At 40.3% G+C, this 18,334-nt stretch overlaps 1 protein-coding gene across 10 annotated transcripts in view; it reads left to right on the top strand.

Moving 5' to 3' along the window:
* The window catches only part of ARHGAP32 (Rho GTPase activating protein 32), a 307,318-nt gene extending 289,185 nt beyond the window's left edge, over positions 1-18,133 (top strand). For all 10 annotated transcript variants that reach the window (XM_055273718.2, XM_055273719.2, XM_055273717.2 and 7 more), the window contains 8 exons: positions 210-317; positions 585-730; positions 1,390-1,585; positions 3,228-3,373; positions 5,454-5,525; positions 8,115-8,993; positions 9,683-10,773; positions 12,066-18,133. In XM_055273718.2, the coding sequence (XP_055129693.1) occupies positions 210-317; positions 585-730; positions 1,390-1,585; positions 3,228-3,373; positions 5,454-5,525; positions 8,115-8,993; positions 9,683-10,773; positions 12,066-14,318 (4,891 nt within the window). In that variant the 3' untranslated portion in view covers positions 14,319-18,133. The remainder of the gene's footprint in view (positions 1-209; positions 318-584; positions 731-1,389; positions 1,586-3,227; positions 3,374-5,453; positions 5,526-8,114; positions 8,994-9,682; positions 10,774-12,065) is intronic.
* The last annotated feature ends 201 nt before the right edge of the window (positions 18,134-18,334 follow it).

The raw sequence follows: 18,334 nt of genomic DNA, 5'->3' as shown, positions 1-18,334 counted from the left end.
ATTATTTGTTTCAGAAACTAGCTTTGGTGGAAGATTCACTTCTAATAGTAATATTTCAACCTGTTAAGCAGGAAACAAAGTTTTCTTGGGTTTGTATGGTCCCTTTCTTCATTTTGCTATTGCAGACTTAGAAATTAATTAGCAGGCTTTTATGTTCTATACTGCTGCATCATGTTTCTTTCTGTTAATACGTTGTATTTTATTTCCAGAACACTGGAGTTCCTGATGAGACACTTGTCTCTTCTAGCTGACTATTGTTCCATCACAAATATGCATGCAAAAAATCTAGCAATTGTTTGGGCTCCAAACCTGTTAAGGTAATTTGCATTTCACTTATTAATTTTAGTAGAACTAATCCTAAATAAAAGGCTGATTCATCAGTGTTCCTTAAGGAAACTTTTAAAAGATAAAACAAATCTGTTCTTTTTATTTGCATCTCCCTAAAACAGGCAACTGGGGCTTAGCTAAGGGACAGTAAAAGTATGATTTCTTCCTCTGTTTGTCTGAGATTTACACGTTTAAAAAAAGAGGCCCTTTATGACTGCTGTCTTTACAACTCTGTGATGAAAATGTTTACCTCACAGATCAAAACAGATAGAATCTGCCTGCTTCAGTGGAACAGCAGCTTTCATGGAAGTGAGAATTCAGTCTGTGGTTGTTGAGTTCATCCTGAATCACGTTGATGTGCTCTTCAGTGGCAAAATCAGCATGGTCATGCAAGAAGGGGCAGGTACGACTCAGATGGGTTCCTTCCCTACCAGGAGTGTGTGTCTCAGCTTCCAAAGAAGTGGAAAACCATGCATTTCTTGTCGCAACAAAAAAAAAACATGTCACTGGTATAAGGCAGCTAATAATGTATGGCTGCTTACCAAAATGCAGAATTTGACAGTTATTTTGTGTGTGTGTAGTGAATACTACATATTAGACCTATTGTGATCTAAGTTCATGACACATTAAAAAACTTGTCATTCATTATTGATGTATATTAAAGTATAAAATGGAACAGAAGAAGAAAAATTCCTTCCAAAACTAAAAGTATCTGAGTGATCACCTTTCCTCATATCTTTTAAGAAAGGAAAACAGTTATTAAAGAGTTTTATATGCGTGTATGTGTGCCACTGGCATGTCACCTTCAGTATTTTATTTAATATAAAGCTTTTCTCATATCTTTTAAGAAAGGAAAACAGTTATTAAAGGGTTTTATATGTATGTATGTGTGCCACTGGTATGTCCCCTTCAGTTTTTCATTTAATATAAAGCACTATGGTTTTTGCTATTTAAAATACTTGAAGAAAATTTGGAACAGCAGATAGATAGAGAGATAGATACTAACAAATTGACCACTCACACATAGTTGACTCTCTTCATCACCTTCCTTTTTTTTTGAAGCTTCTCTGTCAAGGCCCAAGTCCCTCCTGGTATCCTCTCCATCCACCAAACTGCTGACCTTGGAGGAGGCCCAGGCACGAACACAAGCTCAGGTCAATTCGCCAATTGTGACGGAAAATAAATATATCGAAGTTGGAGAAGGACCTGCTGCACTTCAGGGGAAATTTCATACCATAATTGAGTTCCCACTTGAAAGGTAGAAGTTGTTAAATCCTATTTTAGGATATGATTTCCATAGCTATGTACTATTATTTTCTTTTAGTTTGCTTTTAGTTTTGTATTTTCGTATTACTGTATTGAATTCTAGGCTAGTCCCAGAGAAACCTGTTTATTCAAATATGGATGATACTTACCGCCTCATGGGGAATGATACAAATGATTCTCGCTTTACAACATAATGTAATTTTATAAAAGAAGAACGTCAGTTGTATAGGGAAAATTGTTTGGAAAAATAAGGATATACTGTCACTATATAGGGTTGATTTTTCTCTCTGAACTATGTTGTTTATAAATTTGTTTAGAAATAAGCCATGTTGGAACAGCTTATTCAGAAAGTCAGGAATGGACAGTGCCTTGTTTGACACTGGTTTCACATTAAGGTTAGAAGAGACCATAGTGTAGTCTCCCAGCCAACAGCATCAGCATCACCTGGTGATAATTGTTAGAAGTGCACCTTGTGCAGTCGTCCAGTCACACCCCAGACCCGCTGAATCAGAAACCCTGGGCGTGGGACCCAGCAATTGGTTGCTCATCTAACTTTCCAGGTGATTCTGATGTCTGCTAGGACTTGAGAACGAACCACTGCAGCAGTTCACTCTTTCAATGTCCCTTCCAGCTCTGAAATTCTGTTACTCTAAAGAAATGATAATAACATGGTTTCTGTATCTTCTTTACTAGGTTATAGTAGGAAGACTAATGTATGTAAAAGTTATTTTTGATGTCTCTGCTACTGCTTTGGCTATTACACATGAATGTAAGGATTTTGATTCTCTGGATTGGGTAGTACTAATACAACTTTAGAATTTGTTCTTCCCGTATTTTAGTATACTCCTCTAACTTCCTTTCACTTCCCGTGACTAAAAACATTCTATCAACGAAAAGTCGGAACATACTCTTTTACTTTGTCATCCTGAGTTTGTCTTCAGCATCTTGATTTTATATTCTAGTTCCATAATTTACTCAAAGATTTATTTATGGAGTAGTAGTTAAGAGGGTAGATACTGGGATGTAGGTAGGCCTGGGTTCCAATTCTGACTCCATCATTTAATAGTTTTATAATGTTAAAGAAGTTATTTGAACTTCTTAGTGTCATAACTTCCTTGGCTGCAAAATGAGAATAATAGTACCTACCTCATGTGGTTGTATCTGATTTAAAGGAGATATTACATATAAGGCAGGTAGCACAGTGCCTGGCGTTCAGTGTATGTTTGTTACTGTTCTTAATCCTTGTCTTCTTTTGCCTTTATTCTCTACTCACACCTAAAATCATTTTCTTTAACTCTGTATTATTTTTGGACACTTAATATTTCCTATTCCCAGATACGTCTTATTCCCACTTATTTTGCGGTTTGTGAGGTTGGATCCAAATATGAAGATATGTATAAAAATGATCTTTGTGAAAATAGTTACTAATACTAAAAGTCGCATGTTTAATATCCATTTTCTGCTTTGGCTGCACTGTGTAGAGTGTGCTGTCTGGAAGGTGGATGTTTGCTTACTATTTCACTTATGCCTCTCCAGGCTGTTTGGTTCTTTCTGTCATGTGTTCATTTCTTTTCTATAAGAAAAGACAGACCCGTGGCTATCTTAATGTTGATTGATTATTTTCTCTTTCATAGAAAGAGGCCTCAAAATAAGATGAAAAAGTCTCCTGTGGGCAGCTGGCGTTCCTTTTTCAACTTGGGGAAATCATCATCTGTTTCTAAACGAAAGCTGCAGCGGAATGAGAGTGAGCCTTCAGAGATGAAAGCCATGGCTCTGAAAGGTGAGTGCCTGGGAGAGTCTCACTTCTGCTGCTGTCATGATGATCTTCGGTTGCTCTGGGCACATTCTTCACATATTGTTATGATCTGCTTCCATAACGTGTTCACAGTTGTGTCACACATACGGAGTGTCTTCTTTCACCAATTCTTTATTCCTAAATTGAAAAGTAACATAAATTATATATAAATATATAGAAGTACACAATTTCTTTTCTTAAAGAAACTGTATAGATTATATATAGTGTAAATGTGATTAAATTCACATATACCTTGTATATTGTTGTAAATAAATACTGCTATGGTATCTAAATTTATTGATCTGTATTTTTACAGATCTAAAAAATTTCAAAACCATGTTTCAACATAACTTTCAAGTTTATAACTCTTAACTAAAGAAGGTATTTTTCATTAGTTATCTCATTAATAGAATATCTTATTAGATCAAATAAATCTATTACTGTCGAAAAACTACTCTTTTGAAAATAGTTTAAAAGCCATATTCTGTTAACTTCTGAATCTAGGAAGGATAGTAGTACTTTCTTCTTAGGTAATGTTAGAAGTGTAATGTTCAATTCATTTAATTCGTCATTCAGTTTGCAGTCATGTAGCGCATGTGCTAGCTATTTTGATAGCAGGCTCTGCAGATAGAAAATTAAGGTAGTACCTCTGCCTTCCAAGTCAAATTGGGAAGTCATACATGTGAGAAAGTAAATTTTAGTGCAGAATCATAGTTATTGAGATAGTGGTTTAGGCTAGGTACAGTGGCTTACACCTGTAATCCCAACACTTTAGGAGGCCAAGTTGGGAAGATCACTTGAAGCCAGGAGTTCAAGACCAGCCTGGGCAACAAAGTGAGGCCCCGCATCTACAAAATAATAATAATAATAATAATAATAATAATAATAATAATAATAAATTGCAAATAAGCGAGGCTCGGTGGCACACACCTCTAGTCTCAGCTGCTCTGGAGGCTGAGGTAGGAGGATTGCTTGAGCCCAGGAGGTTGAGGCTGCAGTGAGCTATGGTTGTGCCACTGCACTCCAGCCTGGGTGACAAAGTGAGACATAGTCTCTTAAAAAATAAAAGAAATAGTTACATGAGATAGTTATGATAGGAATAGTCAACTGTTGTACGGGAGGCACTAGTGCTTAGAAAATACAACCTTTGATAGGGGTTTTCAAGAGAAGTAGGAATTCACCTAACTGACAGGGGACTAAGAATGGTATTTCAGGAGATGGGAGCAGAGTGAAAAGAAGCCAGCTGAGGGCTGAATTCTGGAGAGAAGCAATGTTTAAAGGTGGGAAAGGAAGAATTGTCATGAGAGGAGAGTAAGAAGAAATGATTATAAAGGTAGGCAGAGAAAAAAAGAGATGCATGCGATCCTCAGCAGAGGAGGAGGGGGTAAAAAGAAAGTGTTCGTAGTGCTGCCAGGGGGTTAAAGAGGATGAAGATATTTAGTGAATAAGATTCACATACGTACGTAAAGTTACCTGTGTTAGTATCCCAGAGTTCCCGTAACAAATTACCACAAGTCAAGTGGTAAAAAAACAACATTTTTTTTTCCCTCGTGGTTCTGGAAGCTCAAAGTCTGAAATCAAGGTATCAGCAGGGCTGTGCTCGCTCCGGAGGCTCCAGGGAAAAATCCTTGCTTGCCTTTCCCAGCTCCTGGTGGCTCCTGGCATTCCTTGATGTGTGGCAGCATCCCTCCAATCTTTGCCTCCATCTCCACATGGCCATCTCTGTGTTTTCTTACAAGGACACCAGTCGTTGGGTGTAGGGCCCACTCTAAATCCAGTATGATGTTATCTCAAGATACCATATTGGTCTTTAGGAAATGTAAAAGAAAGAAGCATCTTAGTTAATCTCTATGCTCAAATTCATAATCCTTTAGAAAAGAGATTTTTCACTCGAGAAACCATCTGAGAACAGTATAACACATTATATAATAGAGTACTAAATTGCTGTCAAAATGTACAGCTAATCACTCTCAAAAGTTTAAATGTATCAAGAAAAACACTGATCCCATTAACCACATATGTAACAAATTAGAAATCTTCACACTATTTGTTTTTTATTCTTCAGGTGGCAGGGCAGAAGGAACTCTCCGTTCAGCTAAAAGTGAGGAGTCTCTTACATCTCTCCATGCAGTTGATGGTAAGACTAAAAGCATCAGTCATTTTATTCTATAATATATTGCATAAAAGAATACTGCAATTGAGTATATTTTTATATATCTGTGCTTAATAAATAGGCTATTAACTCATTTCCTAGGAATACTAGCATCTATTTAGTATTATTCAGATTAAAATTCATTGATGCTTTCACATGGTCGCAGTCTTTAATCTTTTCATTTTTGGCATGACTGCCTATTCAGTTTACATAAAAGTAGCTGAAATATTTCAAGTTAACCATTTATATTTATTATTGTCTAGTGAAAACTTGTGTTATTACTATTTCCTTTAGATTTTACAATGGTAGCATAATTTTATAAAGTGTATAATTAAGCAGTTTTGATATTTAGACCAGTAGTCTTTTGTCTTGCAAATGGCTTATCCTGGTCTTAAATTTCATAGATTGGATTGATTACATGTGGTCCTCATTTACAAGGATAATTAATACTTGGAGAAGGCAACTTAAAATAAATCTTTGGCCAGACGTGGTGGCTCACACCTGTAATCCCATCACTTTGGGAGGCCAAGATGGGTAGATCACCTGAGGTCAGGAGTTCCACACCAGCCTGGCCAACGTGGTGAAACCCCGTCTCTGCTAAAAATACAAAAGTTAGCTGGGCGTAGTGTCGGGCACCTGTAATGCCAGCTACTTGGGAGGCTTAGGCAGGAGAATCGCCTGAACCCAGGAGGCAGAGGTTGCAGTGAGTCTAGATTACACCACTGCACTCCAGCCTGGGTGACAAGAGTGAAACTCTGTCTCAAAAAAAAAAAAAAAAATTTTTTTTTAAATAAGGACCCAAATTTCATGGTTAAGAGTGAAAAGAGGTTTGACTGCAATGTAACTTAAAAAACAAAACTAAAAAATTGTGCAAATAAGTTTATTTTCTCTTTTATTTAGCAAAAGTTGGATTATGGTTACATCTATGCACTACATTTTAGAATAAAGAATTCAATGTCAATTTGGAAGAAGCTTTTTTTTATAAAACCGTGTAATAGCATAATAGGACATTCTTCACTTATTTGAATTGATTTGAATTGAGTTTTGCCATTGCAGCAGAATTATAAAGTCCTTTTAAAAAAACTAGCCAAGAGCTACATTGATTTCCAAAGGGCTTGTCAATCCAGTGATAGTGAAGAGCAAGTGAAATCTTGCTCTGTTGAAATATCCTGGAGTATCATCATCTTGGTCAGCTTTCTCATCTTCATTGGATAACTCTTCTAACTGCCAGATCCTCACTGACCAGTGGCTTTGCTTTGATTCCAGAAGTTCTTCCCCATCACTTTATCTGAGTGGCTGACATCTATGAGTTTTCCAAGATTTTCAATTAAACTAGTCAAGATAACCTACAAAAACAATGCAGCAAGCTAGGTAGATATTAGTGTTAAGCAGAAGATATTTGTAAGGAATTAATTTTATGGGTGATCAGTACATTCAGTACATTTGTGAATATATATATATATATAAGTATATATATATATATAAATATATATATATATAAATAAATAAATATATATATATATGACAGAGTCTCACTTTGTTGCCCAGGTTGGAGTACAGTGGTGCAAACTTGGATCACTGCAACTTCCAACTCCCTGTTTAAGTGATTATCTTGCCTCAGCCTCCCAAATAGCTGGGACTACAGGCATGCGCCACCACGCCTGGCTAACTTTTATATTTTTAGTAGATACGGGGTTTTGCCATTTAGGCCAGGCTAGTCTCGAACTCTTGACCTCAGGTGATCTGCCCACCTCAGCTTTCCAAAGTGCTGGGATTATAGGCATGAGCCGCTGTGACCTGTCAATATATTTATATTTATTAAAATAGTTTCTGCCTCTTGAAATTACTTTTTAACTATGGCAATTAAAATAATCCTGACAGAATAGAGAGTTTCTTTTTTACCAGTTGGATATTTAGCAACATCATAAAATTATGTAATACTCTCTGCCACTCTTCAGGACTCTGCTTGGGAAACTTAAAACCTATTCTTAAAGAAAAAAAATGAAGTTCTTGTTTAGTATCTGAAAGGAATTTTTTACTAAATATACGTAAATACTTTATGGGATTGTGAAGATTTTTTAATTGAGAAGTTCAATTTATTTAGAAATTTGAATATTGTAAGGATGTTTCCCCACAAAAAAAAAAAATCCATTTTGCTATTATAGATTCAAAATGCCACTCAAAAGTGATTAATTCCACCTCATAAGTCATATGAGGGCCAGTGATAAAATAAGACACAAAGAAATGAAAAACTTGCCCGAAGTCCCACCAAGAATCAATGTTGGATTAGTAATAGAATCCAAGCATTCTGAGTTCTCTTTCCTCCCCAGACCATGAAATACTGCATTCACCCTCTGAGTCTATCATGGGTTTGCTATTTAGCATTTGGTTTTGGAGTTCTGTTATCTCAAGTTTAAATGATCTATGTGCACTGAAAGAATTTTCAGAAAGAAAATGAGAAGTAACACTTCCTTCACCTAGAGAGTAAGTTACTGCTGTACTGAGTAGGTGACTTACCACAGCATTCTGTATGTAAGATGTTCTTACTTTGACATTGTTATTCGTTTTTTCCAGGTGATTCCAAGCTCTTCCGACCCAGAAGACCCAGATCTTCCAGTGATGCACTGTCTGCCTCTTTCAATGGAGAAATGCTGGGGAACCGCTGTAACTCCTATGATAATCTGCCTCATGACAATGAGAGTGAGGAGGAAGGAGGGCTGCTCCATATCCCAGCCCTTATGTCTCCTCATTCAGCTGAGGATGTTGACTTGAGCCCACCAGACATTGGAGTAGCCAGCCTGGATTTTGATCCAATGTCATTTCAATGTAGTCCTCCTAAGGCCGAATCAGAATGTCTGGAGAGTGGTGCGTCCTTTTTAGATTCACCAGGATACTCCAAGGATAAACCAAGTGCCAATAAAAAGGATGCAGAAACAGGTGGTAGCCAATGTCAGACTCCAGGAAGCACAGCAAGCTCTGAACCTGTCTCTCCTCTTCAGGAGAAACTGAGTCCATTCTTTACCCTGGACTTGAGCCCAACTGAAGATAAATCATCTAAGCCATCCTCCTTTACTGAAAAGGTCGTCTATGCTTTCTCTCCAAAGATAGGACGGAAATTAAGCAAATCACCTTCTATGAGCATATCTGAGCCAATTTCAGTGACCCTACCACCACGGGTGTCAGAAGTCATCGGTACAGTCTCAAATACCACAGCTCAGAATGCATCATCTTCAACCTGGGACAAATGCATTGAAGAAAGGGATGCCACAAATAGATCCCCCACCCAGATAGTAAAGATGAAAACAAATGAGACAGATGCCCAAGAAGGATTTGAATCTGAAGTCCAGCCCCTGGACCAGGTGGCTGCTGAAGAAGTAGAATTGCCAGGGAAAGAGGATCAGTCTGTCTCAAGCAGTCAGAGTAAGGCTGTAGCTTCTGGACAGACTCAGACAGGTACCGTTTGTTTTCCTCCATTCTTTCTTTAAGTTAAGAGGGATCTTCAATCCTGTGTGCCATCTGTGCCTTTTAAGAGAGAAATTTGTCCACAGCTAGCCTTTAATCGAAGAGAATGCTTTTCTTGGTGGTGCTGATGGCTCAGAGCCCTAAATTAAAAGCAGTCAAACAAAACTCCCCAAAAGGGCCAATGGTCCTGCTTCAAATCTTCACAAAAGTCCCCTTATCTCCTTGGACAGTGAGAATTCGTGGATAATTTTTGCACAACTGCGTAGCTCTTGATTCTGTTTTCTCTTCTAATAAAATATCTTTATTGTAGCCTTCCAAGTTAACAAGCCAGCTACACCATCAAATGTAAAAACTGTTCATAATAACAATCTACAAGCACTTGAAGCTTGTTTTCTAAGCAATCTTTTCTGAGCCAGGTGAGGGACCTGCTTTTTTTCCCCCCATCTCTGTAGCAATTCAAGAAGAGATTGCAGTCTTTATACACTGTTTGTTTTAGTTTTCCTTCTGAACCAGATATGTTTTCTACAGCATTTGCATGTGGGATAGAAGATCATGGATTGCCATTTTGAAATATGGAAGGCACCTATTTTTTAATGATCACATGGGGAGTGTTTGGCTTTCCATTTAGGATAACGTAAGCTACCTTTTCACTCTCATTTTTTTTCCCAATTTCCCACTAGGAGCAGTTACCCATGACCCCCCTCAGGATTCCGTTCCTGTCAGTTCAGTCTCTCTTATCCCACCACCACCGCCTCCGAAAAATGTTGCCCGAATGTTGGCGCTAGCATTAGCTGAGTCCGCACAGCAAGCCTCAACTCAGTCATTGAAGAGACCAGGGACCTCTCAGGCTGGGTGTACAAATTATGGAGACATAGCGGTGGCTACAACTGAAGATAATCTGTCCAGTTCTTACTCTGCAGTTGCTCTAGATAAGGCCTATTTCCAAACCGATCGACCAGCAGAGCAGTTCCACCTCCAGAATAATGCACCAGGAAACTGTGACCATCCTCTACCAGAGACAACAGCTATTGGGGATCCTACCCATTCCAACACAACTGAATCTGGGGAGCAACATCAAGCAGACTTAACAGGGAATCAGCCACATCAAACATATTTATCTGGGGACCCAGAAAAGGCCAGAATGACTTCAGTTCCCTTAGACTCAGAGAAGTCTGACGATCATGTAAGTTTCCCTGAAGACCAGCCTGGGAAGAGCAGTATGCCAACTGTCTCCTTCTTGGATCAGGAGCAGCCTGGGAAGAACAGTGTGCCAACTGTCTCTTTCTCGGATCAGGACCAGTCTCCACCCCATTTCTACAGTGGAGATCAGCCTCCTTCTTACCTTGGTGCAAGTGTGGATAAACTCCATCACCCTTTAGAATTTGCAGACACATCTCCCACACCTCCTAATTTACCTAGGGATAAAATCTTCCTTCCTTCTGGGTCCCTTGCAGACAAATCACCCACACCTCCTAATTTACCTAGCGATAAAATCTATCCTCCTTCTGGGTCCCCCGAAGAGAATACCAGCACAGCCACCATGACTTACATGACAACTACTCCAGCAACAGCCCAAATGAGCACCAAGGAAGCCAGCTGGGATGTGGCTGAACAACCCACCACTGCTGATTTTGCTGCTGCCACACTTCAGTGCACGCACAGAACTAATCGTCCCCTTCCCCCTCCACCTTCCCAGAGATCTGCAGAGCAGCCACCAGTTGTGGGGCAGGTACAAGCAGCAACCAATATAGGATTAAATAATTCCCACAAGGTAAGAAGGGGAAGATATCAGTGAGATGAAATATACTATTACCAAAGGTATGTCACTTTTCAGCAGGGTGTGTTGTTATCTTTGAGTCAGACGCAACAATTACTTTTAAGCCCTGTGGCCGGTTTCCATGAAATAGTTCCCATTTGAGGTTGGAATCTGCCATTACCTTGATGCTGGCTTTTCCCCAGGAAAGGAGTAGCTCCTAGATGACTATAGCTTAACTCTACCTGCTCCCTTTCCTTCCTAAAGTGTCTTGGTAGTTTATTCCAGTAACACAAAGAGATCAGGATCAAATGAGACAAAGTGGGCTTTACGGTTGTGGGTTGCTTTTTTTATTTTTTTCCGACTCCATCACGGACTCATCGTGACTTTGGGCAAGTCATTTACCTACCCTCTGCCAGTTATTCACAGTTACACGATGAAAATGCTTCATTCTCAAAACACTCGTAAGACTGTCTGCCTTGCAGACTTTTTGGAAGTGTAAGAGATTATAGTGCCTTGGGATTTTTTGTTACTTTCCTAGCATTCACCAGCAGTTTGTCCCATAGTCAGGTACCTGTTTCAGTGAGAGAATGTAGTATGCAGAATGCTAAGGTTTCTTCCTGAATTTCCTCATATTTTAAGAAAGTGCCACAGGTTGTTTTTCTTTTATATGGTCACTTTGAACTATTAATAGGACTTAAGATTTTAGACCTTAGTGCAGGATGCTGTGTTTACTGCTTTTCAAGGATAGCGTGTTTTCAGTATGAGGATTATCTTTGGCCAGGCTAAGGTGGAATCAAAGGTAGGAGAGAGGCAGTAGCCTCTGATTTGAATATTGCCTTTCCCTATTTTTGAAGGCCTAGAACTGCTAACTGTGTACAACTGTGAGTTTCAAAAGTCTCTCCAGATGATAGAATTAACTCTTAATTTAACAAAATGTCCTTGGTGTTGAGACTGAGCTAGACTAATAAACTGGGTATGTATTTTTAAGCTCTACAGTATTACTTGACTAAACCTCTCTTTTGGTTTGTATATTAAAATCATGCCATAGGCAACCTCATCTCGCATTTAAAACCTCTCATAAATTAGAAAACTTTGAATGGTTCTCCAAAGATAATACTGAGTATTGTACAAAATAGCAGCACAAGCCTTCTTTTCCTAGCAATGAGTACAGATTCATTGCAACCACATGGCTTGGGAAAGTTCAGGCTGCTACCCAACCAGCCTCAATTTGTGAGTTACAAATTTAATAGTACTTGATTCATAGAGGGAACAAAAAATAGACCCATAGTATTATCATCTTTCAATAGGTTCAAGGAGTAGTTCCAGTTCCAGAGAGGCCACCTGAACCTCGAGCCATGGATGACCCTGCGTCTGCCTTCATCAGTGACGGTGGTGCCGCTGCTGCTCAGTGTCCCATGGCTACAGCTGTCCAGCCAGGCCTGCCTGAGAAAGTGCGGGATGGTGCCCGGGCCCCGCTGCTGCACCTGCGCACCGAGTCTGTCCCTGCGCATCCCTGTGGCTTTCCTGCACCACTGCCCCCCACCAGGATGATGGAGAGTAAGATGGTTGCTGCCATACACTCCAGCAGCGCAGATGCCACCAGCAGTTCAAATTATCATTCCTTTGTCACTGCTTCATCCGCCTCTGTGGACGATGCATTGCCTTTACCACTTCCTGTCCCACAACCCAAGCATGCTTCTCAGAAAACAGTTTACTCCTCCTTTGCTAGGCCCGATGTCACCACTGAACCCTTTGGTCCAGAAAACTGTTTGCATTTCAATATGACTCCAAACTGCCAGTACCGTCCCCAGAGTGTACCTCCACATCACAATAAATTGGAGCAGCACCAAGTGTATGGTGCCAGGTCAGAGCCACCAGCCTCCATGGGTCTTCGTTATAACACATATGTGGCCCCAGGAAGAAACGCATCTGGACACCACTCCAAGCCATGCAGCCGGATCGAGTATGTGTCTTCTTTGAGCTCCTCTGTTAGGAATACCTGTTACCCTGAAGACATTCCACCATACCCTACCATCCGGAGAGTGCAGTCTCTCCATGCTCCGCCGTCTTCCATGATTCGCTCTGTTCCCATTTCACGGACAGAAGTTCCCCCAGATGATGAGCCAGCCTACTGCCCAAGACCCCTGTACCAATATAAGCCATATCAGTCCTCCCAGGCCCGCTCAGATTATCATGTCACTCAGCTTCAGCCTTACTTTGAGAATGGCCGGGTCCACTACAGGTATAGCCCATATTCCAGTTCTTCTAGTTCCTATTACAGTCCAGATGGGGCCCTGTGTGATGTGGATGCCTACGGCACAGTCCAGTTGAGACCCCTTCACCGTCTTCCCAATCGAGACTTTGCTTTCTACAATCCTAGGCTGCAAGGAAAGAACTTGTACAGTTATGCTGGTTTGCCTCCACGTCCCCGGGCCAATGTGACTGGCTATTTCTCTCCCAATGACCATAATGTAGTCAACATGCCTCCAGCTGCTGATGTAAAGCACACCTACACCTCATGGGATCTTGAGGACATGGAAAAATACCGCATGCAGTCGATCCGGAGAGAGAGCCGTGCTCGGCAGAAGGTGAAAGGGCCTGTTATGTCCCAATATGATAACATGACCCCGGCTGTGCAGGACGACTTGGGTGGGATCTATGTCATCCATCTGCGTAGTAAATCAGATCCTGGGAAAACTGGACTTCTCTCAGTGGCAGAAGGAAAGGAGAGCCGCCATGCAGCCAAGGCCATCGGTCCCGAGGGAGAGGACCGCTTCTATAGGAGGCATCCCGAGGCAGAGATGGACAGAGCCCACCACCACAGAGGCCATGGTAGCATGCAGTCGGAGAAGCCATCCCTACCTCAGAAGCAGAGCAGCCTGAGGAGCAGGAAGCTTCCTGACATGGGCTGCAGTCTCCCTGAGCACAGGGCACACCAGGAAGCAAGCCATAGGCAGTTCTGTGAGTCAAAGAATGGGCCTCCTTATCCCCAGGGAGCTGGCCAGTTAGATTATGGGTCCAAAGGGATTCCAGACACTTCTGAGCCAGTCAGCTACCATAACTCTGGAGTAAAATATGCTGCATCCGGGCAAGAAACTTTAAGACTGAACCACAAAGAGGTAAGGCTCTCCAAAGAGATGGAACGACCCTGGGTTAGGCAGCCTTCTGCCGCAGAGAAACACTCCAGAGACTGCTACAAGGAGGAAGAACACCTCACTCAGTCAATGGTCCCACCCCCTAAACCAGAGCGGAGCCATAGCCTCAAACTCCATCATACCCAGAACGTGGAGAGGGACCCCAGTGTGCTGTATCAATACCAACCACACGGCAAGCGCCAGAGCAGTGTGACTGTTGTGTCCCAGTATGATAACCTGGAAGATTACCACTGCCTGCCTCAGCACCAGCGAGGAGTCTTTGGAGGGGGCGGCATGGGGACGTATGTGCCTCCTGGCTTTCCCCATCCACAGAGCAGGACCTATGCTACAGCTTTGGGTCAAGGGGCCTTCCTGCCCACAGAGTTGTCCTTGCAGCATCCTGAAACACAGATCCATGCAGAATGAGCCCTGGGAGCAATAGAGTTGAAGCAGCCTCTGCTGGACAGTGGACTGTTCTATTTTTTTCAATAACCAAAAATATTAAAAAAACAAAAAATACTATAAAACCCCTGACCACATTTAAAAAAAGATAATAAAAGTAAACAAATCAGCATCTTTTTCCCCTTCCCTGCTTCATTACCCCCTCTTCCATCTATAGACTTTGTCATTTTTGTCTTTAGAAAAAATCTGAAGGATGGTAAAGCCCCGTGCTGTAACCCAGTAGAGAAACCTGTCTCAGGACACACTTGCCATCTAGGGCTAGCTTGAAAGAGCCTGAGGACTGCCTTTAGCTGAATTTGAATTCAGCATTGTCCTTTCTTCTTAGTATTTGCTGCATAATTCAGAGCAGTTCACATCGATTTCCTGGTAGGCATCTGCATTCCCTGTTGTGTTCCTGCTTCTCCTTCAGTAGCTGCACAACTTGCGCAGATCGACACACTGTTGTCACTTCATTCTCTCTGTCTGAGAAGGATCTTGTGTTCAGTTAGAGTCGTGGAAAAATCCCTGATCCTTCAAGATCAGTCAGACAGTTAGCAACATTATAATTAAAAATAAGAAATTAAGACTTTAAGCATTTGGTAGAGTCCTCATAAAACACCAGACCACTTAGACTCAGGCTGAACCATACTCTTTCTATTCTTATTTTTCATCCTTGTTCCCCACGGTTCAGTGAATGGGCTCATATCATGACAGAAGGGATTTTTAAAAGTTAGTATTTAAGGAAACTTCTTTAGGTGGAAGAAAGTAAAGTTCTTATTGTCAGTGAACTTTGTTAGCACCAGAAAACTCTTGATGCTTTTAATGCGTTGCCTGCCTTCAGGTTTTCTTCTTACCCCACCCCTCAATAAGATTTGGTGAATTGTAATTCTAGTAAAACATGTCATACCATTGGTTTTCCTAAATTATCAACTTTCTTTCATTAAAAAAAAAAAAAGCCCAGCATGGTTTGACTGGATCGACACACATAATTTATGATGAATATAAATTTCCATGTTTGTTTCTGTTCCTACACCAGAGTACAGGGTCCCTGGGAATTTAAGTAGCTACGCATTATCTATTATTAGACTGCAAGTTCCTGCAATAACTGCTTAGTTCACAGCCCCATCCCCAGTGGAGTTCTGGGCAGTTATTGCCGTCCTAAGGCATAACTGTCATTTGCTTACTCTATACTTGTGTGGTCACAGTCTTAATGTAATTACCATCTACACCAGCATTTCAGGTATAGCTCTTTATAACTCTGGAGACATGTAAAACATGTTTAACACCCACGACTTTTGACAGTTGCATTCCTTACTAGAGTAGGCACTCTCTAGCCCAACTCCATTCTGTCTTCTCAGCTCCCTCCAACCCCCAAATACGTCAGACTAGCAAGGCAGTCCTATGTTTACAAAACAAGTTTAGATTGTCATTTCATTCCATAACTCTTAATAATGCTCAAGTTTTATACATTCACGTATTTTAAATGCTCGGTCTGTAGAAGACACTAGGAGAATTGCATTCCATTTATTGGACGGTTGCTGCTCTGGCTTTTTAGAACTTGAAATTAATTTTTATTTAGAGCAAAGGAGGAAATCTTTTAAGAGGCTAAAATCATGCTGCTATTATTGCTGTGAAATTGTATAAAGATTAGGTTTCATGCCAGTTTTTATTTTAAAAAATAATGTGCATTTTAAGGGTTTATATTTAGAAAAAGAAATAAAATGTTTTAAGAACAACACATTGATATATGGAAATATTCTATAAGGTTTTCTTTTGTTCCCTTAGAATTCATTGGAGGGATGCAGTAAAAACTGTAGTAGAAACCTTGAAACACCCATATGTGAAAAGGTTTGTGGAAATTGAGGCCTCTACATTAAAAGTGCAGACCCAACTGTTTTACAGTCAAAGTGCTAGGAAACCTGATAGGATACTTCCCTTTGGCACAAAAACACCCTGGGTGCTACATACAGGAGTTTGACCTTTGGTGAATATGTGGCACTAATTTTTTTTACCTTAATCATATTTTTGTCAAGTAGGCAACCCATTGCCCCTTGGAGACCACACCAGCCCTGCAAGTTCTCACCAGCAGCATGGAGGTTAGAAAGAGGGGCTGCTGTGACCAGGAGATACACACGGCTTTAAGTAACTGAGAGCCTAAAGAAAGTAACCCAGGGAGTCCGGTCCAGTTTTAATATTTGTGGATTTGTTGTCACACACATTGTTTAGTCCTGAAACTAAAGCCTGTTTTATAACTAGTAGGGTTAATTCCACAAAACAATTTCCTTATTAATAAATGTCCTATGGGTTTAGAAATATCAGGTAAATATTTCGAATACGGAATGATGATTGCAATTACTGTTATAAGCGTGAAACACAAACCTTAGATCAAATCTAGAGTTGCTTCATTTAATGCATGCTAGCAACAGCCTTAACTTTGGATTCAGTTATTTGAAACACTTTTCCGGCATCTTTCCCTTTCTAATGTTGTGGGGTGGAAACCGGACAGCAAATCACTGTGAGCCGGGTACCTCAGCACAGTCCACCTTGTGTGTGACTTTACAAATGGGGTAACTGAATGTTATTACTTTCAAATTTTGACACGGAGCATTCTGATCAAGGAAATGGAGCTGCCTTATACATTAAACCCGTGATTTAATCCTATTGACATTTTCATAGCCATGCCTCCGGATTTTATCTTTTTGGCAAAATTCTGATTCCACAGTTTGGTCTGATTGAAATAAATATTCCCTGGACGTCTGGCTAAAAATTTTGCTAACAATCCCAGAGGTGCCATTTTCTTATTAATAAATTTCATCGGAGCCTTATTTCTTATTATATTCAATTTCCTTTCAAACATGCAAGTCCCTGGGATGGTCCCATGACTAGGGCCTGCACATTTCTTACAATGGCAAAGCATTTTTTAAAATTTAGGGTCAGGTTGAAAAATTTTAGGACTAATTCTGTAGAGAGGAGGGACTGTTACTAATGTGAGTGGGGACAGAGTAGGTTACCACATTTGGAGCAGTAATAGATGCAAACGATGTAAGTTTGAAATTTGCCCCTTTAGTTAAAGAAGAAGCCTGCAAAGTCCATTTCTCTGTTTTCAGCCCTGTCAGTCACCCATTTAGGATGTTGGCAAAGTATTGCTTGAGCAGAATGTGTAAGAAAGTAATAAAGAAAGCAAAAGTATGTCAGAGAGTTACTTCTTCCACATGGTTAGAGGCATGTGATTTTCAGCACTGTGTGTTACAGAAATGTCAGGAATGGTGTATTATAACGTGTGCAAGATAATGTCAGTGTGCACAGAGGGTCTTTTTTCCTTATCTGATTAGTACTGTTAATGTTCAAAGAATAAAAATGGTTTTACAGTTTAGATTCTGAGATAGCAAAACCTGATTTTTCAACCATGACCTGCATGAGAGAAGCATCCTAGGAAGTCTTAGATCATACTTTTGAGTTTTTAATTTTAATTTATATAGTGTTTTTTTATGTCTTAATATTTTTGTGAACTGGTGTAAATTGTTAATGCATATAAGCTTGTGTATTTTTGTAAATAGTTTTGTGATTTATTTCTTGCCCCGTATGTAAATATTTAGAGTCTCATTTCTTGCAAACTTATTTGAAGCTGAGTTGTGGGTTTGGGTTTTGTTTGTTTCTTTGGTTGCCGGGTGGGGTGGGGGGTGGCAGGGGAGGGAGGAAGGGATTTTTGTACCTGGAGATGGAGATATCTTGTGGTTTAAAGCAAATGTCCCACTGAAAGTGATTCAAATATCAACAGAATTATTTCAGGTTAAAACAGACTGCTTTGTGTATGTGTTTCCTTTTTGACCTGATATGAATTATAATGAAATAGTGGGGGTGATTGATTTGGGGAATTAGGACCAAAGAACACATGTTTTTATGACACATCCTATTATGCCCAGTGGTACGTTATTTGAGGAAAGGGGTTAAGTGTCTCCTGTTGTTATCTATTTACCACCTTTTGCTGCCTGGCCACGTTT

Source organism: Symphalangus syndactylus, chromosome 3 (genome assembly GCF_028878055.3).
Source record: "Symphalangus syndactylus isolate Jambi chromosome 3, NHGRI_mSymSyn1-v2.1_pri, whole genome shotgun sequence".
Taxonomy (NCBI): domain Eukaryota; kingdom Metazoa; phylum Chordata; class Mammalia; order Primates; family Hylobatidae; genus Symphalangus; species Symphalangus syndactylus.
This window is presented reverse-complemented; position numbering and strand designations above follow the sequence as displayed.